At 36.6% G+C, this 24035-nt stretch overlaps 1 protein-coding gene across 2 annotated transcripts in view; it reads right to left on the bottom strand.

Annotated features, from left to right (window-relative positions):
- GLT1D1 (glycosyltransferase 1 domain containing 1) overlaps positions 1-24035 on the bottom strand; it is a 59772-nt gene that overhangs the window by 14709 nt on the left and 21028 nt on the right. Inside the window, exons 6-10 of one of the 2 annotated variants that reach the window (XM_074921507.1) lie at positions 23388-23444; positions 13774-13869; positions 12643-12692; positions 5465-5508; positions 3872-3992 (exon numbers count right to left, since the gene is read on the bottom strand). In XM_074921507.1, coding sequence (XP_074777608.1) covers positions 3872-3992; positions 5465-5508; positions 12643-12692; positions 13774-13869; positions 23388-23444 — 368 coding nt within the window. The remainder of the gene's footprint in view (positions 1-3871; positions 3993-5464; positions 5509-12642; positions 12693-13773; positions 13870-23387; positions 23445-24035) is intronic. The other variant, XM_074921508.1, reaches the window with a different exon arrangement.

The following is a 24035-nucleotide window of genomic DNA, read 5'->3' as shown; positions in this document are numbered from 1 at the left end:
AGTGGCTTAGAATTTAATTTAGATACTTAGTCTATTTTTAAGCAGTAAAAAGAATCATTTGCATTGTTGCAAATATGTATAATTTACTGACCTAGGTTCCACAAATAATAGCATAAAATAACGTTTTAGCCCATTGGCCATCTGTTTTGTTACATTATTCTGACTGCAAATGTGTTTTAATGCTATTTCAGAAGGATGCAGAGCGTAAATTTCAGCTCTGGAAGCATGTTACACAATAAGCATTTCTAACCAGCAGTGTAAGGCTCATGGAGTAAATACAGGTTTTATTTACTATTTTATCTTCTGGATTGTCCCTCATTTTCGTCCTCATGGCCTATGCATTTTTCTGTTGGACCCTCTTCAATTTTACTGCTCTACAACATCTCTTTTTTTTGTTTGTTTTTTTTTTATAGTCTGCTACAGCTTATATTCCAAACTACTAGGCCTGTACTTCACATGCTGTCTAAGACTGGAATTTGCTCTATAGATGAATAGAGTCTGGCCATCTTCCTTTTCTATGATGATTTTTCTTTTTAATTGGCTTTTTATTGTGAAAAGTGGAATGATCTAATGATATTTACAACAGTTAGAATATTCTTGAGAGCACAGAAAAAGTATTCCGATGAAATAGTGCTGGAGTCAAAACTTTTTTCTTACCAACTCTATAGAGAACACACAAAATTTTCCAGTAGTAGTCCCTTTTTCACCATCACATGCCCAGAACTTCTGCACTTTCTGAGGAAGAGATGTATTTTAAAAGCTTGCTGTAATGCTTGCTTTCTCTTCTTCAAATGCCAAATGGAAAATAGATCAGTTACCTCTGAGATAATCAGTACTAGATGACAAAGTAATTAGTTATGGCTTCTAGTTCTTTCATACCTTAAGGCAGGTTGAAATAGATGATTATACATTTATCTCATTTATCTATTATATATTTATCTCATACTAAAATACTGTTTAAAAATTCAAGAACTTGTTAAATTTTGAACTTTCAAGAGAATGGAAATTCCATTTCCAAATTCAAGCAAGATGTTATCTCCAGCCTAGGACCAAAAGATTTTTATATATAGTTTTTTGCCTTATTAATTTAACAAGATCTTAACAGATGGCCCTTCCTACTGCTGGCCATCTCAAGCAGGGACTTGACTTTATTAGACTGACACTTCCTCTGAGAGAGTTTTTTACAGTAGGATATGTTATAAGCACATCATCAAATCCCACTTTACAACTGCCCAGCAAACAGACATACAATACCACACCCCTTATAACTTTAGAAGAATTCAGACAGGGTCTGAGGTACTAAAAAGGGCAAGCTTCAGGTAGTTTCCCAAGAGGTAACTAAAGACCTGAATCTGCTTGTAGAAAACCCTCAGCCAGGACCGGAGCTCTTGTCTCACAACACCTGTGCCATGTCTACTGGACATTCCTTCCTATCATGCCAGATTTCCGTTTGCACCGGTACTTGCTTGTAACCAATATGCACCTGAAGTAGCATGCTCGGGCTTCTGAAGGCATGCCAGCTCTTTCTACCCCTGTTACATGACCCACGATAAACTCCACGTTATATCAATTCAGAGATTAGACAGACCTTCCTCCACTGCTCAACAGCGAGGCAATATAGGACTGAGGCTGGTGGAAAAAAGTGGGATACACCTATATTTATAGATCTTCCAAGAGGAAATATTCCACTTCAGAATATGTGAAATTGTACTTTATTTTCAACACATGATTATGCATGAACACAAACCAAATCTGACTATTGGGTTTGACATTATTCTACCAATGTAGTAACAGAAGAAAGGAGAACAGGATCTTTCCCTCTACTTTTTATGAAAAAGTTATCATGTACAAGGAAATAGCTAACAGTCTACTATAGGTCAAGTCTTCCACTTAGAAGAAAGAACTTAATTTTTCCACTATGGCAAATTGCCAGTTTATTTTAGCATGTTTAGCTGTTAAACTCAGATTGAGATTTAGAAGTAGATTAAATGTTGATTAACTTTGGTTTTAGTAAAGGTAATGTCTTAGTAAAATTAAATGTGTCAGTCGTAAGACTAGCCTAGGACTTGATATGCACAGCCACATGTAAGATAATGTTGCAAGTGTATATAAAGATATCCTGCACAGAATGCTCCTTTGCCAGGACACTATTCTGTTTGTGTAGTAATTTTCAGTGAGAACAGCTGTTGGAGGGGTTGGGCTTTTTTCTTCTTTTTTTGACAGGTCTAGGTATGAATTGGGAATAAATTACTCAGCATAGCCGTGTAGTGAAAACTTTAAGGGACAGCTTTCCACTAGAGGTGGTATTTGACTATTTAATAGCCCTGATAGGATAATTGAATAGTTCATCTGCACAAGGAAGAGCTCAAAAATGAGATTTCCTTGTTGATTTAGTCTTATAGTTATCAGATTCACTTGTCAGAATTGCAACTTCAAAAGAGGAGAGCAAAAATCAATAATTCCTGAAGCAGGCTCAACACTACCTCTGAAGTAAACTGGCATTACCTTTTTGCTTTGAGTTACCACATATTTGTTAAGACACTGAATTTACAAGATTGCTCCCTCTCCTAATAAAAGCTAAGGAAAGTGCCTTTTAACTGCTCAAATTTGATGGGAAAAATTTGGGGAAAACTATACCAATTGTCCTGTCAGCCCTGAGTCTGCATAACAATTTGTATCAGCCCAAGCACACTTGCACTTCTGCTGCAGATGCTGTGTCTCTTAACAGTCTTTCTAGTTTGCTTTTCTCCTCCTCCTTTTTTTCCTCCATCTATAACTCGCTGGCACTCTCAAGAAATAAATCAGATTGATTTTTGGTCAACTGTTATGTGAGTAGTCCTGATGGGACCATATAACTGGTGAGGAGGAGGTAACAGTTACTTAACTTTTACTTCTCTGAGTCACTGACTTACTTGTGGCTATGGACTGTGTTGGTACACTCCATTTCACCTCAACTACTGAACATACAAAATTTGTCTAGCCTGCCACACTGATAAGTTTGGAAATGTCACAGTCTGTAGTAATTGCTGTTTATAGAGTACTGTTGCTGTGAAACAGCATCTGCTTTCACCTCTCAGCCTTGGCATTTTAGAAAGGAAATACACATTTGCTATCTTGCCATCACCTAACTTTTGTAATTCTTACAATGCTCACTTAGTTCTTGCTTATGGAGGACTTTCAGATGTGTGCAAGAAAAGCGTGCTGGAAATGTAACATGTGAGTACTCCTTAGAAACAGAAATAGGAGATTCATTAATACAAATCATGTAATAATTTCTGTGATCTTCTGAGATCATGAACAAACACTCAGCAGTCACCAAAAAAATGGAATAGTAAGTGTCTGTCCAAAGAACTTCCACTTGAAGTACGTTTTTTTTTTCCTAGAAAATATTTGATACTAAGAAGTGCCCTACTTTGACAGGTATCAAATAAACCTGGTTATTCATTTTCAATACTGATGGAAAAAAAAATTAACTGAGCATGTCATTCATTCATTAATAATTTCAGAATTAAATAACCAAATACAGCTCTTAGATTGCTTTTTGAAAGGATGTAAAAATAAATTCTAGAACATTATAAGGAAGTGTATGTTGAGTCAAGAATAGTGACAACCTCAGGTCTGTATTGTTAATTTAACAGAATTGATAAAATTACATTCTGTCCTTTAAAAATAAATAGACAAATCATAAAACACTGTCAGTTCAAGGGAAGAAAACCTTAATTACTAACATTTGCAAAAAGAAACATTTTAGTTTTGTCTTCACTAGCTTTGAAACACGGACATAAAATGTTGACACACATTTCTAGTGATGAAAGCAATTTCAGATTTGCTGTAACCTCACTGAAAAGCCTTACCGCTAGGATGCAATTACCTCCAGAATAGCAGCAGACATCCCCTCTGAAATGGAGCTGTTCACCACAGCAAAGCACCTTTTCATAGCAGCATGAAGATCATCTTGTGGTACCTCCTGTAATAAATGTACTCCGGGTGTGCTAGAAATAAAAAGTACACAAATAGGACACCTCCTAAGAACGTGCTCTAACGATTCTGCCTCAAACTTAGGGCAAGGATGGAAGGTAGTTCAGGCATGGTTCTGATGTTCACAATTGCTTGCCCATGGGCAAGCTACTTTACCACATTTTCGTTAGCCTTCCATCTATGAATGCAGTTATAAACTCAATACAGTATACATTGCTATCTGCCACTTCATTGTTCTAAAGTTTTATAGATGATCACTTAACACCATGCTCTATTAACCACAATCAGTCTCATAAATGAAGGAGCTGAGTACAATGGAGTAGGGTGCAATTTTCCCTTGAAGTATTTGTGTAATATGGGGAAGATGCATGCAGAGATCTAGGAAAAACACAGTTTAAATACTTAGGGAAATGGGAGCATGATCATCAGAACGGTCAACTGCAGGAGATACTGACTTTTCAGATGCTGGCTTTTGGGAATGGGATGTGGTTCTGAAAGATCTCTTTTGCTTCCTCTTTTATTATAAGCACTCTTCTGTTCTGAAGGGTTACGTTTCTACTGCCGTCATCTTCCTCAGATTAATGAAGGTCAGGCAAATCAAGGGTGAAGGGTGGAAAAATAGGGTAGTTAGGTGTTAATTCTCAGATTAAGTGAATGAGATCTTTTAAGACTGGTGATCGTGTTTGGAAAGCCAGCATCTCCTCCGCTTGATAAGCCTGCTCCTGCCTCTTTAACCTTGCCATGAGATCACTAAGCCAGATGGAAACATAAGTGCATTTGACATTAAGACCAGCTCCCTGTCAACTGTACTTTGTTAAACACTGCTTTTCTGATTGTGCAGTAACATACAGCTTCTGTAGAGACAAATATCTATATCAAATGGGAGTATAAATGCATGATTACAGGAGTCATGTTTCCCATGAATAACCTGATAGAAAACAAAAAACATCTCTTGCTCCAAAAATGGAATTGCAAAACATATATTTTATGGAGATTTTATTATCAGATATTATCAGCAGGGATAATATGGTGGTTCTGTTCAAGTCAGACAATTCCAGGTTCTGCAGACACACAAAAAAATATCATTTCTCTAATGTTTCTATCCTTCCATCAGGAAGCATATAAATAAGGGACAGAAAAAAAGCTATACAGGGCTATCTTGCCCATCTACAAACCAGCAGCAAGCATGAAAAATCTTGCAGAAGCCAGGATGAAAGCAAGGATGAAAAGAACCAAACAAATAATAAATATGTGATTTAACAAAAAACATGAAGAGATCTAATGGTTATTCTAAAATATAAAATGTGTAGAATTCCTAATCTGAGAACGTTACATGCCAAATAATCAGAACACATTTGTTAGTCATGGAGCTGTGCATACATGTTCATTTGTATATATAAAAGAGCATTTATACACATGATAAAAAAGCTAGTCAGCCAACTGCTTTCATTTGGAGTGGATGGAAGACTTAATATTAACTTCTTACCTTTTAACTTTTTCCTTAACTTCACTTGTAAAAAGTGGATCAACCTAGAAAGGAATACACACACAGGTAAATGGCACTACTTTAGCACATGTTTGAAATACCCAGAAAAGAAAAATAAATCTCAGCATATTTTTTTACTACAATATTTTGAGCTTCAAAATCAGACCACAGATCTGTAACTTGGTGGTTACATTTGACTCTTCAGACAAATGCTCTTGTGAGTGACTGACACTTAGAATACCCAGCCAGAGGGCGAGTGCACAGCATAGCAGAGCGTGAATTGTCTACTCCAGTCTAAACCTTTCAGTGACTCCTCTCAGGCAGCATAGCTTTGGGCTACTGTCAGAAGGGGAGGTGCATTTCTTCTCTCCTGACATCCCTCTGGCTGCAGGTTCTAATTAGAGCTAGATCTGTTTAACACGAATGACTGTTTTCAGATGACTCTGCTAAGGCTAACATGACTCAAATGACCGATTTGACAACTTACTGTCTAAGTGAGGCACAATGCACTGATGTGCCAAGCCAACTGTCTGTCCTTTATGTATGGAGTAAGCCATGTGAGGAAGGAAAGGAGCTTTTCAGGCTTTAGTTAACACAGGAAGCAATCCGCATGTAAACTGAGACAGTCAGATAGATGTTACGCACTGACAGAAACATTTGTTCAAAACGAATAAAATTCTAAAATATAGTCTAACATGAAGGCACGCAAGAGTTATTAAAAAGTTGTCTAAGATGGGCAGTTAACTCTTAATTATGTCTGCTATTCTCTTTTAACATGAATAAAAGAAATAAACAGAACATGGAAATCCTTAACTAGATATGAAGAACAGAACTAGACTTTTTTTATTAAGGCTGACTGACTGTATTAGATTAACTTATGATAGTTTGCATAGCATGCAGCAGTTGTAAGTCCTGGAAACAACATGGTTTATTTTTTTAATGCATGTTAATATTTTGTTTTGTTTTGTTTTTTCCCCCATTATAAGATAGAGAACATTCACAAAGCATTTTAAAAAAATCTTCTGGAGAAAAGTAATAATTTATTTTATAAGTATGTGTACTTTGAACACAAGATCAATTATTTTATAAAAACAGGGCTTCATAAATTAAAACATTCAAGGAAATCACTCTTGCACTATGGAATGAATTCCTACTGAATGCAAGAAATAAAAGGCTTACATAACCACTTATGAAAGTATTTTTGGTAACAGCAGTGGGGAAAAATGAAGTGCCCTTTCCTGAAGCGATACCTGATCCTGACGACAGAGTATCATACAGATCCATACACTAAACCAGTACGTCATGTCACAGGTTCCTTGGATATTTCATACTGAACTTCACAGTTGCTATTTCTATATAAATATCTGTTCAGCTTTTTCCCCAAAGCACTATTTTGATGCTGAGCTCCTCTCATGAGGAACTATACTCTTTCCATTAAAATCAATGGAGTACTTGCAAGTGATTTAATGAGCAGTGGGATATGGTCTTTTGCTCTTCCACCTTTAGAAGGATGAGAAAAACTACAGCCTGTGACTCATAAAATTTGTAAGATATTAATTTCTATCCCATCTACTTCTGTAGAATCCAAGAAATTGCCATCTGCCTCATAAACAGAACAATCCTTTAAGCTGTATTCTTCTATTGGTAGATATTCCAAGAAGCCTGGCCTGAATATGAGAATTCAGTTAAAATATTACTTTCAGGATGGGTGTAGCAATGATCTAGAGAAGTGATCCCCCTGAGCTACATTTAGGAACTTGAGGAGGCACAGTTATCTAACCACAGGCTCAATATAACAGAAGTTAGATACAACATAAGCTGTTCAGTAAGTTGGAAATGCACTTAAAAGATGCGAATTCTTCCAAAGCCAACTGACTATGGCAGGATGCCTAAGAACTTAGCACAGTCTCAGAAAAGCTACTGAAAAGAATGTTACTTCAACCCAAACGTCTCCATGATCCAGTTCTTCTACGGGTAGAGTGTTGCCACATTTTATTTTGTTACCTATCAACGTGGCAGGCAAATATGATAATCAGCTACCTATCATATTTTGTTAAAAAAAATCATTCATCCAGAGGAAGAGCCTTCAGAGAGCTGCAAATTTCATCAATTTAGCAGAGATAAGAGGAAAGCAGCTTGCGCTGTATGAATAGTTTCTATCAGAACAGATGAGATAAGATGCCACATGGAAAGGGGAGTGGGCACATAGCAAGAAACCACACCTAACAGGACCAGATATGATATCAAGGAAGTTCTACTCTGCTGACAGGCAAAGAAACAGCTGAGATATGTTTGACAAAGTCACAGATCAAACACTGCACAAAGGTGAAGGTGCCTGTTAAGCACAGGGCCTACCATGACCAAAATCTAGGAAATCCATAAACACACTATATGAAATTGCTATAATATAAAAATTAATGCAGGACAGAAGCAATGGTCCAGAAACATCTTCATTATAATGCTGGGACTACTGTGGCCCTCTAGACTTTGTAGGGAAAAACAGTTCTTAGTACATTTAAAGTTGTGGCAGAATATCACCTAGAGTACTGAAGAGTGAAAAGCTCTATCTGCAAGCATGTTCAATAGGGATAGGAAGAATTTGCTCAATTGCATGGGTTTGTGAGGTTTTGACAGCAGCACTGTGAAAGCAATCAGCTTTATTCACAGTAGCAGGTGACCCCACATCACAATTTTTATCTGATCGATTGTTGAATAGGCTCAGCAAGACCAAGCTTCCCCTACAACTGAAAAGACGACTGTTGTCTACAATGCAACACAATCTGCCTCCACCAAATGCACCAGAAATATAAGATTCTCACAAACATACTAGACTCAGCCATTCTACATGATCTTTCCCGTATACGAAATGCTTAAGGAAATTTCAGTGTCTTCTGGCTTAACATGTAGGTCTACTCCTGCAATTTGGGACAACTAACAACTTGTAAAAAATACAGTTTTAAATCAGTTGAAACGATTTGTCAACTAGGATCTAAATGAACAAAACTTTAGGTCTAAAAGAAAAATATGTAACCTTTTTAAGAAATATTGGAACAGATTATTTCACCATTTCTAACAAAAGTGTAATTTTCAGGCAGTTTTTCTCGAAGAACTAGCAAACAAACGGTTAGAAGAGTTGTCAGCTTAATGGCAGCAGTAGCTCGTACCTTTAAAAAATATTTCAGTGAGTGGGACACTTGTTCAGGATATAGCTGGCAGAATTTCATATTCCTCAGCAGGCTAACAATTTTGAAATTGTATCTTTGTCTCCTATCTGATTTTCCTAATTATTGTGCTCTAGGAGATTCTGGAGAAGGTTATTAGATTTCCTGTAGTTGCTTAGTTTAGTTGTGTCAACAGCCGTTTCATTTTAGAACTAGCCCAGAAATCATGCAGTAGGTAACAGCCGTCCATTATGAAGAGATGGGCTACATGACCCAATAGGTCCCTCCATCTGTGGAGGCAGTTATTCAACTAAAACTGTCTCAATAGGCATGGGAAGAAGTTGGACAGATGAAAAATAGCTTTCAATGGAAAACAGTATCATTACAAACACAGCAATACTCTGTGCTATCTACAAGAATGGTTAGGAATTATGCAAAGAGAACAAAGAGGGCTTCAAGAGGTTACCCAGCAGCCAAAAGCAAGTTTTGTGGCCTTAACTTTTTTAATGTTTCATAAGCTTCTATTGTTGGAATACAGAGCTGCTGAAAATTAGCTATCCTTTCAAATTTCATTATAGAAATGAATAAACGGAAAACTGGAAGAAGAGATAATTGCTAAAAATTTTACATTATACAGGACCCAATCCTGCAACATTACTTAGGTTGTACCATTTGAGACAATCATGCATAGCAAATGCAAGGAAAAGGTTATAATCTTATGGAAGCAAAGCAGGTAATAGTGTGTGGGCCTTTGCTCTTTAAATTCTTAATTAATATAATCTTAATACGTGTTTTTTTAATATTCATAGAATCATTCAGGTTGGAAAAGACCCTTGGGATCATCAAGTCCAACCATGAGCCTTACTCTACAAAGTTCTCCCCTGTATCACATCCCCCAACATCTCATCCAAATGACCCTTAAATATTCACAACAAACATGGCTTGCTTCACAGATAATAGCACTGATTTTCTCAAGATTTTTGTGGTTTGCGAGTAATGTGAATAAGAAAAGTATAGCTAAATACCGATAGAGCTGAGATTTATTTTCATCCTTTAGCAGTATTTTAGTACTATGGAAGAAATCTGGTTTAAAATGTTTTAAGGAGGTTCAGTGCTTGATCCCGCCTATGCACTGCCACAGGGTTATTTCTGGTAGCTTACTGTAAAGACGTTAGCTTATGAAAAAGTGAAGCAAATTTAAAAAGACGACTAAAATGTTTGAAATCCTCACTGGAGGCAGCAAGTGCATCTTTTGATTCTAAAGCACAGCTTCATTACACCTGCTCTAGATTTGCCTTCCACACCAGTTCACTTTCAAATCATTTTGTGTATTAGTGTGGAAAAAAAATGCAGATAAAATAAAAATGTAAAAACAGCTTTTAAAAATAAAATCCTACGTCCCAAAATTTATAAAGAACAAAAACGAATGAGAAAATCTAAAAAAACAGTTCTTATTTGCCCATTCGGATTCTATTTATTTTCGTATAAAAGACTGCCTGCAAGTTTTCAGGCTCATGTGAAGATGAATCAGAGACGAGACTTATAGAGGGACACAAATACATCAGCCAGATGAAACAGCGAAGCTTTTAGTACCCTTTTAGCATCAGCAAGTTTGTTTCATATGACACAGCTGCCTATTCATACCTTTTCCACTGGTTAGATTAAGACTACAGGCTGTCTTTTCAAGACTTCTGCTGCTATGGATGTACATGTAGCACAACTTATTTCTCTCTCGAAATTCCTGGATTTAGTTCTGTTAGTTTAGCATAAAGTACGTTCCCTTGACATAGGCAACATACTAGAAGTAGAAACAGCAGGACAGTCACCCTGCAGCTCCACCTGGTCCCTGAGGAGGGCTGTGGGAAGCTGTGGGAATGAACCTCACTTTGCACAGTTAGGCTCAGAGGCATCTTTCCCTCTCTCCCCTCACCAATTTACAGTGCGGTCGCTGCTGTTGAGGATCTGGCCCACAGCAAACACTGTGCTAGCAAATATTTAGGTGGGGTATTGGTTAGACTGAGATTTGGGAAATACTCATCCTTCTCTCATGGTTCTGAAAACAACCATGCAGTTAGTAGTTTTGCACTTGTTCAGCACTGTACTTACAGAAAGCATAAAAACATTTACAAGTTCATGGATGGTTCCTTTCTAAAGGTCTCAGTTTCTGCAGGGAAAATCAGACAATCTCAAAGTGGAAATAACTGGCAACAATGGTGGATATTCAAACACCAAGTTTTTAGAGTCCAATTAGAAAAGAAAGGACTCGTAGAAAATTTATGCAACCGTTAGTCCCTTTTAAGCACTCAGAACAGACTCAGACTTGGCTGAAGTGGTACATGCCTCCCTCTTCAGGGAAGTTCAGTCTTGTTACTTCCTCAGAAATCATGCTACTCAATTTAAAAATGATGAGGTGGAGTTGGGAGGGTTCAATAGTTTTTCTTGTCTATCTTCATGCTTCGTAAGCCCGTATTTTCAAACCTTTCTCCCCAACTAGAAGATTATTTCATAATCATGACTGTGATAGTTTTGATTTTAAACTCTTTCAGGAGCTGGTGCTTCATGAAAGGCAAACCACTGCTGAGAAACTCATGACAACATTTTAAGACTGCAACCCAACTGTACATTTTATTTAGAGTTAGCAATCACAGAAGAGCTGCCATTTAACTGACTGACCCTGTTGTGAAAAGAGAGGATTAGAAGTTGTAACATTCAAATTTGTTAAACAGGATCTTTATGACTTAGGGGGAAAAATTAAATCTCACGTTAATATTGGACAGCACTTTTACTCAAACACATATAATTCATTTGGAAGGAATGATACCAATTCTAGGCTTAATCTGAGGATATGGACATATAAGAACAACTCAGTTTCTGATTTTTCTGATTTTATTTATTTTATTCAACCCGACCTTCCCTCTCAGATATCTGTATCCCAGGCTTTAGTGCACTCAGATTCTAAATGTGAAACAGACTTCACCAATTTTATTTGTCAGCTCAATCTCTGTCCTTGCTGTCTGGTGTCAGACAGAAACCTATCATTGTTTTGCACCTGCTGACAACTGTTAATTGTGTATGAATTGAATGCCAGAAATGGCATCAAAATCTAAATGTAATGGAGCAAAGAGACAATCCTCCACATGAAGAAAAGATATAAGAACAGGGATAATGAGCATCTGAGATCACCTTCACAGTATTAAAAATCCTCATTAACAATACCTGATAAAAAAATTCTTCTAGATGGCAACTGTTGCCTTTCAAACTATGTGATAGGCTCCTTTATAAATTATTAATATTGAAATAGCCATTTCTAATATTTTATTTGCAAGAGTTCGTATTTTTAATACTTTCTGATTCTTTAAAAAATTTAGTACTATCCCACAGGTATAAAAACAAAGGTATTAGAATCCAAATATTTTGATATTTTTTACCTTCAAAAGTTTTTCCTGTAGTCAAATGAAACACTAAATGTTTTGTTCTAAGACACCATAATAGATTAATAGCAATTACAAGTCATGTGCTTGAGCTAGACGTAAAATTATAGTAATCCAGCTGCAAATGCCCTTTATCAAATTGCCCAAGCCTTCTAAACAAACAAACAAAAAAGCAATCAGTGTATGTAAAACAAATCTACAGCTGCTGTAAACTATTTTAGTGCTCCTGGTAACAGTTCAAATTAATAAAAACCTAACTGAAGAGAGTTGGGCTGCCTCAGTGCATATCCTCTTAGAAAAAACCTCTTAGCTGCTTTCCCTTTTGCAATGCAAGAGCAGAGCACATGCTGAGTGAGGCGGCCTTTTAGCCCGGAGCAGAACTCTGAACTTTGGAAGTTCAAGCACTGGAATCACTTCCACAGTTGTTCACCTGTTGTGAACAGCCTTTACAGCTTCTAGGTTTGTATACCTTCTTATCTCTGACGTAGGTTCAGTTTGGAAAGAATTATTGTGATATGTCAGATGCGAGTAAATGGAAGGATTTAGGACTAAATATACCAGTATAATGAAAATTACAACAACTTACTGCAGGTCCAATTATGCCCAGATGGACACTGGGATCCTTCCTGTGCCAATCTAAAACAGAAGAGGAACATCTTTATTATTAATCAAAATTAATAATTTTTTATTTCATTTAATTCTTTCCCTGAAATCAATGTAAATAGCTGCATGAGTAAAGAAGAATTAGGCAAATATCGTATTACTACTTAAAAGACTGAATGTGTACCAGATTTCACACTCAGCCCTCACATTACTCCTCAGAATTCAAATGATTAGCATATCTGAAAGTTAATATTTAGCATTTCTGCTTCATCCAATCTCTTATGATTCAAGGGTTATTTAACTAAGCTCAGATATTAATTTTGAATCATCTCAGGAGAACAATGCTCTATATAATGCAGTGACTCTGGCCATTAAGACAAAATTATTTGAATTTTTTCCCATGTAAAGGAACATGTGGAAGCAACTGCAACCATCACAATTACTAAGTTATATGCACAAGAGAAATCTGCTGCTCTTTCAATACCAGAAGAGCACAAAACCAGTTACTTGACTTTAATAAACTACATTTGTTACTAAGCATCCCAGGGTGGTACAGGCTTATAAAAGTAAGATGAATAGTGGAGGCTAAATTTCCAACTTGGAAAACCTGAAACTTTACAGACACAGAGAAAACCTGGCAGAACATTCACCCATGTGACTACAAGAAAACTTCAGCCTAGTTTACAGTGTTGAGCCATAACAATGGCTGGTAAAATTTGCTTGTGACTTCAATTATACTAATTAGCACATATGCAAATCAGTGTAACAGCCACGGGACAGTAAGATAAAAAAGTAATTTTCAAGTAGGTGAACTTTTCTTTTGTCTTCCATTAATATTGTATGTAACAGCAAAACAGTTTTCCCAGCAAGTAAAATCATCAAACACTGCTTTGATTTTAATGCTCTGTTATTCCCAGCAGGCTGCAAAAGATGCAGCACATACATAATGTGCTGAACAGATCAATGGTTACATGAGCATTTCTTTTTCAAAATGTAAATATACTATGAAGTTTTCTGTAGTGAATAAAAGAGCTCATGCCAAACTTCTAAATATTAAAAGAAATGCACCTGAATCCAGGGACAAACCAAGGGTATTCAAATAGCAGGTACCTACCTGAAAATACATCTACTAAATGCAGAGGGTCTTTGACTCTTCGAATTCCGCAGATCAAAAGAAACATATGTAAACTGCCTGTATCTGTAGGAATGTCTGTAACAAATAATTTTAAAAGTCTGAATGCAGGTAAAAGAGCTGAACACTCCAAACTGTTTCATGAATGAACACATACAGTGGTAAAAGCAGTAATAGGGTGGATTCTGAAAAATTCTCGTTATTTTTCCCTCTGTTTCTTGCTCTTGCATCAATCCTCAAATCAACTCAGCGGAGAACTTAATCATGCACATCATTTTAGAGGGCACAGGAGTTTATTTCCAGAGGCACTGAATGTGCAGGATTTGGAGAAAAAGATGATGCCCCATGTTCTTGAACACCAGAACCCAGCTTCGACTGACTAAGCAACTATACAAATCAGCGTGTTTCTCAAGATTCCTACCCATAAGAAGAATAAATCTGCATCCATACAATAATTCACACCTATTTCAAGTATATTCAATCAATGTATATTCAAGTATATTATTCAAGTATATATTCAAGTATTTTAAGTATATTCAATCAAGTATATTAATCAATGGCTGTAGAGCTCTTGATCTGACACTTTTTGTTATAAAAAAAATCAGGTAAATGTCCCATAGTTATCTATCCCTAATATTCCAGCACAGCACTGCTACAGAATAATTAACTAGAAGTCAAATTACTGCAAAGCATTTATTTTAATCTTATTGCTAAGAAACAGGAATGAAAAATTTGGGGGAAAAAATCTGAACATGGAACTTTTAAAAACTGAAAATCTCTCTTGCAAATACACAGCGACAACCCATAAAAAATAATTTTGTAGGTTATATTAGAAAAAGAAGATCTGATGTATTATATTATATTACAGTGAGCATTGGCTCTATGACAGCACAATTAATTCAGAACATGCTCCTGGAGAAGGGTCAGTATGTGATGAACTTTGGTAAAATGTGTTTATGATAAAACAATATAATTCACAACTTGCTGAATGAACACACATAACAACAACATAATTTAATAAACGCTAGAGGGGTTGAAATGTTCACGTTTGATTTACTGTACTGAACAAATCAGTTTGCTGTCCTTCAGTTCACCTGTTTATTGAGCTCATGGCAAGGACGGATGACGTGTATTGTCTAACACTAGGCAATTCAGCAAGGAGCATCCAAGCTGCTGCTCTTCAGCAGCAGCTGTCTGTGGGCCATTAGTGCATGGCTCCCGCACCCGGGCGATGCTGCACGGCCACAGTGACTGTCTGTGGGATTGAAGACTGGCAGCAGGACAGTTGTGGTGGCACCATCAGCTGCTGCTGCTGAACACTGCAGAGCTCCCTTCTCCGAGGCCTCCTCCTTCTCCCTTCCCCTTCCACTCTCCGACAGATGCAGGAAGAACTCAGCTGCTTATACAGCACCGCTGAATCACCGCAATTTGTAATTTAAGATCACTCAAACGTGGTACCAACTTAAGGTTCCTCACAGAGTTGTATAACGTAACTGCAGGGTCTGCTGCAGGCCCTGGAAGAAATACACCAGGAATATCTTCCCTCATGTCAAGGAACTGGATTAACATGAGCTCTGCATCAAACCTCTGTTTTGTGGGAGGGGGAGAATCGAAAGAGTGGTGATTCACAACATACTCAACTGCTATTGCTTTTAAAATTAAAATCCAGATCAGGGACTTTTAAATGCTCCCCGTCACAGGGTTCATTATTGAGTCTGTTTCATTTAACTTAAACAGCTTGAGCTATCAAGAGTGGCTGCAGCAGACACAGTAAGTAATATTTTACTGGTTATCAGACCAAGAAATAATTTGTAATTTATAATACACAAACATTTGGATTGAAAAAGTCATTCTTCTGGTGCAATGGGCCGTTAATACTGTTTGTTTGTAAGACGTGCAGCAGTTGTTTCAATTCATGAAATGAACTCACACAAAACAAATTACTAGAAAGCATCAGCAAATTTCAGATTGTATTTTAACTATCCGTATGGCACAAATAATCATTTTAGATTATGAACTCCCACCTATCAATGTTCAGCTCTGACTCTTTTGGAAGAAACTTACAAAGTTAGCACTGAAAGTTCAGTCAGGTAGTGAGAAATGAGGACTCCTTGTTCTCACATGGAGACTATAGAATTATTGCATTCTTGCTATGACAGGACCCTAATCAACACTAACTATGCTTGAAACAACTCCTTCTTTTTATCTCTTAACATCTTTTTGTTTCTCTCTTAGAGCTTTCAGTCTTTTAAGTTTATTAGATAAGGGTTTAAAGTGCTCTGACAATGAAAAGCCCTAATAGACCAATTCTGTGCAGCCCTGACTGCCATTCTGCTCCCTGCATAAAAACCTTAAACCAAAAGAAACAAGAAACTGGTCCCACAGACAGTAATTGTACTTTGTAATTTGGATTTTGCCAGTCAGTTCCAGTGGCCTTTAAAGGTACTTCTCTCAAGAATCTCACCAATAACCGTCTAATTATTTCACTATTTAAATTACCTAAAATAATATTTATGAATGAAAATAGCCCACTTATTTAACCTTCATTATTTTAAAAAGACATTCACAACCTTGAACTCTCACTGCAGACTATCACCTTCATGAACTTTACAAAGTCCTAGTTATCTGTTCTGAAATTTTATGCACTTTTCTCTGAAATAGAAGCTACTTGGTGCATTGGACTACAGACTGGATCCTACATGGCATTTCTAAAAACTGTCATAGAAGGACTAGTCTAAAAAGGATTTGCCTCAGCCATTCAATTTAGTGAACTGAGAATCAGTTGTAGTTTTATTTTTACTGTATGCTATAGATCTTAGTCATCACCTAATTCATTTTTACAGGCAGACTTTCCCCTCTCAATCCACTTAGAAGGATATAAAAACATCCCTTGAGAAGACTGCATTACTAGCACATCACTGCCACTGTGTAGTGCCAGGAATTTACTCATTTTCTGTCTACTTAAGATCAAACCAGCAACACTTGTTAGCTTTCTGCTCATTCACTGAAAATGGTTAAATTCACACATCAAGATGATGCCTGCATCAGTGTTTTCCCACCTGTTGCTTTCTTGCCTTGCTAGCACTCCTGCTGTTCCCCTTTCCTACTGCCCAAAAAAAGTAGCCATTTGTACAAGAAAGCAGTAGTGTTTGTATGCTTTGGCCTCACAAGAAGGCTGGAAAGGGGAACATATTAAGAGGATAACTGCAATAGCTGCCTTTACCAGCTATAGCCATCAGCTGAGTGAAAGACGACATTTTTTCTTTTTCTTTGATCTTAAACAGACTTTCAGTATGTGAATTTCTGCCATCATTCTGCCTTTCCCAGATAGGCTACTTAATCTGTAGTAAGATACTACCGATTCAGTTCTGAAATGGAAATACATCGATATGACACATCAGCTCATGCTCTTCTGATACATTCATTGTGTCACTATCTTGTCTGAATGACATGTAAACACCCAGATAACAAAAAAATACTTGTGTCTGTTTCTCCCCATTTCTGTTAGTGTTACAAAAGCAAAGATTTGAAACAGCACACTGTGCTTCATTATCTCTTAGCTCATACATCCTTCTGTTTGCTTCGCAAAGAAAATACACAATGGAAAGATTTGTACATAATCACTGGCAATAAAAAAAACCTGCATGGTACTTGTTTTCCAGCCATCCTTCAGAATCACTATACACTAAATGCAAGCCAAGTCTTGTAATCAACGTCTCCTTCAGTGTCAGAAATAATTGTTTAATGTCAGTAAGAGATGCCCCTTTAAACACGTGTTGTCAGTATCTTTCTATGGCTGTAGCCTGTTTTGTTACATTGGCTTTATCTGTAAAAAACAGCTGCACATTGGCCACAGCCAGCCTTGAGCCTGCTTAGCATGTCACCTGTTTAGCAAGATGTGAGAGGTCAAAACAAGAACAGTGATTGATAGGATTATGAAAACTCATTTCTCTCATCAGCTTGACAGTATGCTGTCCTGATATGCCACACAGGACCATGGGGATGGTAACAAATGAACCGCAGGTGAGCTGAAATGAGACAGACACAGCGGAAGATTAAGAATGACATGGAACTCCCACAGTCATGAAACTCTTTTTTCATGATGGAGGACAGGTATTATGCTGCTCAAAATTGAAACACAGCAATGTAGCACTGGCACTTAAAATTTCAGAGTGGAATTGCAGGATCAAAAGGGTATCCAACTGCTGTGCCAGTGTATTTGTTGATAGTATTGGAACCTGGCACAAAATATATTGGCTAATAGATGAAATGTGATTAATGCTCAGGATTCATGTTCTCCTGCTGGCTGTGATGCTGAGTCATGGCGTGGCCTAGAGAAAGTTTGTCAAATCTAAACTTATTCATCTAGACTTACCCACTCATCTGCAAGCAGGTTTAATAATTGCTTGACATGAAGCAATGGCAGTGGGTTTAACGTTTGGTAGACTGGTTTAAGGTCTTCAGTTGCAAGACAGAATGAGACAATGGAGTTATACTAAAAGTGGAAAACATTTTCATAATGCAACACTGGAAATAAGCAGCTTGTATTTAAGTTTTCATTGGCCCCCAGTTTGTTCCTTATCTGAAACTGTGTAAATGTTTGTCACATCAACTCTTTTACTATGATAGTTTACACTTCAGCCTTTATAAAAATCTGTACTTAGATGCTAGGATAGCAAAACATGAACACAGACAGCTAACACAAAAGCCTAAATAATTTCTGAAGCATTATTAAGGACATTGTCTTTCTAAGAAAGGCAAGAATAAGTAGAAGTGTTATCTAAACAGATCTTGAAGGAGCAGATGCATTTAACTCCACCCCTCTTAGGTACTATCAGTTAAAAAAATGTAGTAATCATAGACGTACAGTAAAAATGAATACTGTAAATTTTTAATCTTACTGAAAAGCTGTAGGCCTCTAAGTGAATGAGTAATATCAAGCATTAGCTTGCTGAGAGGTAAAGAAGCAATTTGAGAGAACATCTTAAGTGAGCAATTTTCTCACCACTTGCTCAAAAAAAGAAAATAAAAAATATTTTTCTTATTTAAAAGTCTTTATCTGCTTTTGTCTCTAGAGAGGAGACAAAGATAAAAAGGAACAATGTGATCTTTCATTCTAAGTTATTATTTTGGACCTGAACCAACAACCTCAGAAAGACAAAATTCTAAAAATGTGTTCATTCCTTTGCAGCTCAAAATCCAATTTGTGCTAGAGGTTAAGTATATTTTATCAAGTATATCACTACTGGACTTATAGGTTATAATTTAGGATAGAAAGATTGCCTAGTAACATAAAAAAAACAGTCTGCAGTACAAACATTTCTTACTAAGTCAAGGAAGAGCAAAGATCTTAAGATTAATTTTCCAACCCCTGATTTAATGTTCACTGCTGTGTTCTGTGGACCTTTAGAGAACAATACCAAGTCCATATTATTTGGGCTTAGTCATCCATTTCTGGTTTTGTTCAGAAACAAAATCTAAGCCATGACAAGGTGGTGAGGGTGAATAACCTTTCTCATTTTCCTTTCTGTTCACTTTGAACCACAGCAGGTCTTTTACTCCTCTTGAAGACTGTTCATCTATTCATCTCCTATGCATCTGAAAGTATTAACTGATCTCCTGGAAAAGGAAAATCCATAGATTCACTGCTGAGATGTCAGTCTCCGAGATGGTTATTTTATTTTCTGGAGTTTGAAACATAGATAAATTTGTCCAACTCTGGTGTGTATTTTTGATACTTTGAATCTTTCAATTCATATGTTATGCTTTAAGTTCATCTCCCTACACACAGCAGAAACATCATACATTAGCTCTTTAAGTCTCTTGGCACCAAGAGTTTGAGCATGTGTCTCTCTCACAAGTCACCTATTGAGAACAAGCTGCTCAGACCAGCCAAGTTTTCCAGCTTGTTTGACATGGCAGTGTTCTACTGGAGTAGAGCTTCAACATGCTATCTTACTTTATACTGACTCTGAAGTTCCTTTAATTGAAGGCACTGATGACTGAACAACAACTATTAGCTCAGTTAGGCCTTATTTCAGCAACATACTTAACCATCTGCAGATCTCAAACATTTATTAATGTTTTATGAAGTTGAGCTTTTATTTTACAAAGCAATTTGTTTCTTAGAAATTAAGGGGAAGTGGAGGTAATAACTATATCCAAAGTGTTTATACTGCTATTCACATTCAATGGTGAACAATTGCTAGAGTTGCTGATATGGTTGTGAAGACAACAGAAGTTAAATGAACCTGTTAACTTCCAGGGACAGGCTACTAATCCAGAAAAATCAGCCTGCAAAATTCTCCAGCAGTCGCTTCTTCCCCTATTGCTCATTATTTCTAACAGATCAGACAACAAAAAAACTCTATGCTTTCAGATCTGTTGGGGAACACAGTTTACTGCTGCTATCATATCATTATTTCTATGGTCAGCTATATATCTGCACAAATTTTCACTATTTAGTTTTTGTTATGTGGGTCTTTTTTCCAGCATAGCTTTAGGAAAATACAATGCTTCTGTAAAACCCTGTCTGTGTCATGACAGGTTATGTCAACTTTGGAAACTCTGAAAATAACCATGCTATGAAGCTGAAATTATCTGAGTAGAAAAATCAAACTACAAAAGTATACTGCATATTTTATTTGATAGTGCAATTAGCATCTGATCCTATGATACTATGTCACCTCCCAGGAAACCAGTTTTTAGTTTTATCTGTTGGATAAACAAGCTTTCTCGGTTCATTAGTATAGATTTTGTTAGTTATCTACATCTTCTGATCACATGATGTCCAAGTGCTTATCTTTCAAGGTTCAGCCACATTCCACTGAAATCAAAAGGAGCCTTTCATCATGGAATGATGACATCAAGCCTGTCTGTGATCCTAAGTAGCTATGCTCCATCCCTGAGTCAAGTTGTTAGAGAGGATCAGTCTCAGTTTTTGCATTTACTTAGACTGCCTTGTCATTTTCTGCCAATCAATTTACAGCAAAAGCCTGAACTTTCATCATCTCTCTCAAGTCTATAGATAGGTATCTAAAATTGCTAACAAAACTGATTTTGCTGTATATAGATTCCTGTATTATAAGGTCAGAGAAAAACATTTTGATCATCTGTTCTAACCTCCAGACTGACACAGGCGGTAATACCTCCCTAAATAGTCTAAGTTACTAAATATACTGAAAACATTGTCTTCTTGGAGTCTGTGTTGAAATCGGCAGTTGGTTCAGCTTTTTGGTTTGACTACTGTTGCTGACAGTCTCTCATCCACATAAGACAAGCTCTGTGAAGCTGACTGTTAACCAGAATGCAAATTAACTTTAAAAACTCTTTTTTTGTCAATTTAGCCAATAAATGTTTTAACAGCCAGCCACTGAAAATACTGCAGCTAGGAGCTAGCACACTAACACTACACAAACATCACCTTCTGCAACTCTCAAGCCTGCTGCTGAGACTATGAAAAAAATACTAATTCCATCATTTTTGTACTAAGATGGTATTGCACTCATAATAACAACAAAAAACCTTTCACAGCACCGCTGCAGTTTGTATTAGGCATTTGATATTTATGTTAGCGACCCAAACTGTCAAATGAAATGTACAAAAAGCTGGGATTCTTTAGCTTTTGGTTTAGTACCATTTACATTTGGAGGCTAGGAGGTAGGGGGATATTCTTCCACAGTAAAGTGTATTATTTGATGCGTTCTGTCACTCACAGCTACCATTAAATTATTCTTCAAGCCATTACTTAAAGAGACTATTTATGTACTGGTGTCATATTTAACATGAGTCAAATGTTAAGGTATTTCTCTGACTGAAAAAAAATCAGTACAAAGAATATTCATAAGAAGTCTGTTCTGTGAAAAAAAGCCTTGAAATATTCTGAAGAGCCTATTTCATTTTAAAGAATAACTTGACAATGTATGGCCTGATCACCAAGGATATTTAACACTGATGCCTCAAATGTATTATAATTTGCATTGTAGTGTATGTGCTGTTTCTTTACATTCAGTCCTGGGAATCCTGAATTGGATGAATGTTCAAGGATACTGCTAAAGATACAGGCAAGAGTTATCTGGAGAAATATTTCCCACAAAAATCGTTAAATACCTTTAGATGTGGAATAGAACTTCATGAAAAAAAGTCTTTAAAAAAAAAGATCATAAATGCCATGAGGTGAATGAGTTTGGACAGCTTTATCTGCATAAAAGCTAGGGATCTTTTGAAGTGCACTTCATTGTGCAAGCCTACACTATCAAAATCATATTCTTCTGAGCAAAACTGCCTTCTATTTTTGATAATTTTCTACTGATTGCTCCAAGTTTAGTAGAATTTTAAACACTTTGAAACTGCAAAAGCCCAGAAAAGCAATTCAGTGGGAACTCCTAATTACTTTGTGGTAAGCACAAAGGTACAGCCAAAAAACCTGCCTCCATGTGCAATATTAAAAGAAGTGGAAATTGCAGGCTGCCACCAGAGATGAACATAGAGACAAGACTGATAAGATAAATGAGATGAAACACTCATAAAAAACAATACTGAATATTCTGATGCCAGTTTTCAAGTTATTATTTAACAGGCACAGATGTTAGACTCACATTCTACTTTGCTTTTCATGTACATCATGAAATATTTTGCACTTTTGCATTAGTACACATTAGGCAAAAAAAAGGTCTCTAATATATTAGATGAAATGCAGCTTAGGGGGAGCTTCCCCCTCCTCAATCTGTTGACTGCTCTTTTAATCATAAGATGGTTGGACACGAGATCCAATCAACACTAAGGCTGTGCTAGCAAGTGACAAATCATTTCACTTCAGAAAATTATTAATCTTAGTGGCGCTGTGCTTGTGTGCTGTGATTTACTGAGAACAAAATAACCTCACAATGCTCAATTTAAAATTGGACACCGGGTTTGAATAATGGCACTCATTTACTGATGTGATAAAGCAATTGACTAGTGAGGATTCATTTGTAACAGAGGGAACAGCTGTACTATCAGAGATCAGATTGATGAATATAATAGTGAAATATTTTTACCACAGTAAAATGCCTACAAATTCTTCTTTTGGGGAAAGGCAGCTGGAGCAATTAAAGCATTGCCAAGATCAGGTGACTTTAAATTAGGTCATCTGCCTTTCATGCCATTACTTTGGTGAATACAGAGATAGGCTCTAGATCAAGACCAAATAAAACATCAACACTTATTTCCCTTCATCATCACTTCTTCATCTCACTTGCTCTTTTGCAACAGACATCCACAGTTTCTATCACAGAGCTGTAAAGCTCAGCATGCTCAGGTACTGGTGCTCTGGTCTAACTTACCTTCTAAGGGAGTGACCCATATGGCATGAGCATTTTATCTTTCGATGCAATTCAGCCCTGGGCAGACCAGAAATCTGGAAGCAGTCTGGGTAGTTTAGTAAATAGACTAATCTGATCGATATTCTGCCTGTATGTAATATCAGAGTTTTTTGGGTTTGCTATGATTAAGTCATTTTATTACGCAATCAGTTAACCTGCACATTCTACATTTCTTTCATCATTGACATCGACTAGAAATAAAAATAGTGAATACAGAAAAAAAGTGAGTTTTACCTGCATTTTGTAGAAATCTATACCAGTCAAATGTTTCGCTGGGTGTAGTCTTAATTCCTGTGTTGAAATAAAAGAGAAACATGACATGTTTGATTGGTCCCTGGATGGCTGAACTATGGTTCTTGAAGTCTTGCCCTAAGAAACAGTATTTCTGTCAAGCATGCTGAGTTCCATACACAGCTGTTCCCATCTCAAGTTTTTCTCATCCTAGAGTCATGTTGCCTGCACAATCCTTCCTTAGTCATCAGACTGAAATTCAATTGAAAATTCTGCACAATCACAGAGTGTGTGAACTTCTTTAGCAACCCAGGGAATTAAACTCACTCACACCATGCTAAATTTTGCCTTTCAAAATCTGCATAGAAGATAACATGATCTGAGGGAGCATACTATTCCAAAACAGACAGAGGTCAGCTGAGACCCAAGTCCTTAAGATAAGGCAAAGAAAGTAAATTAAATTAGTATCAAAATTAAATATTAATTATAGACTGAATACCAATTTATTTGTTTTGCCTTATGCTAAAGAGTATTTTACTAATGAAACTATTTTAATAATTTATTATTTATTATTATCTTAGTTAACTATTACCTCACAAGGGGCTTAAATATAGACTGAATATGGGCTCAGTAGATCTCACACTGAGTTAT

This window comes from Athene noctua, chromosome 17 (genome assembly GCF_965140245.1).
Source record: "Athene noctua chromosome 17, bAthNoc1.hap1.1, whole genome shotgun sequence".
NCBI classification, from domain to species: domain Eukaryota; kingdom Metazoa; phylum Chordata; class Aves; order Strigiformes; family Strigidae; genus Athene; species Athene noctua.
The sequence above is the reverse complement of the archived record's forward strand: the minus strand, read 5'-3'. Positions and strand labels throughout refer to the sequence as shown.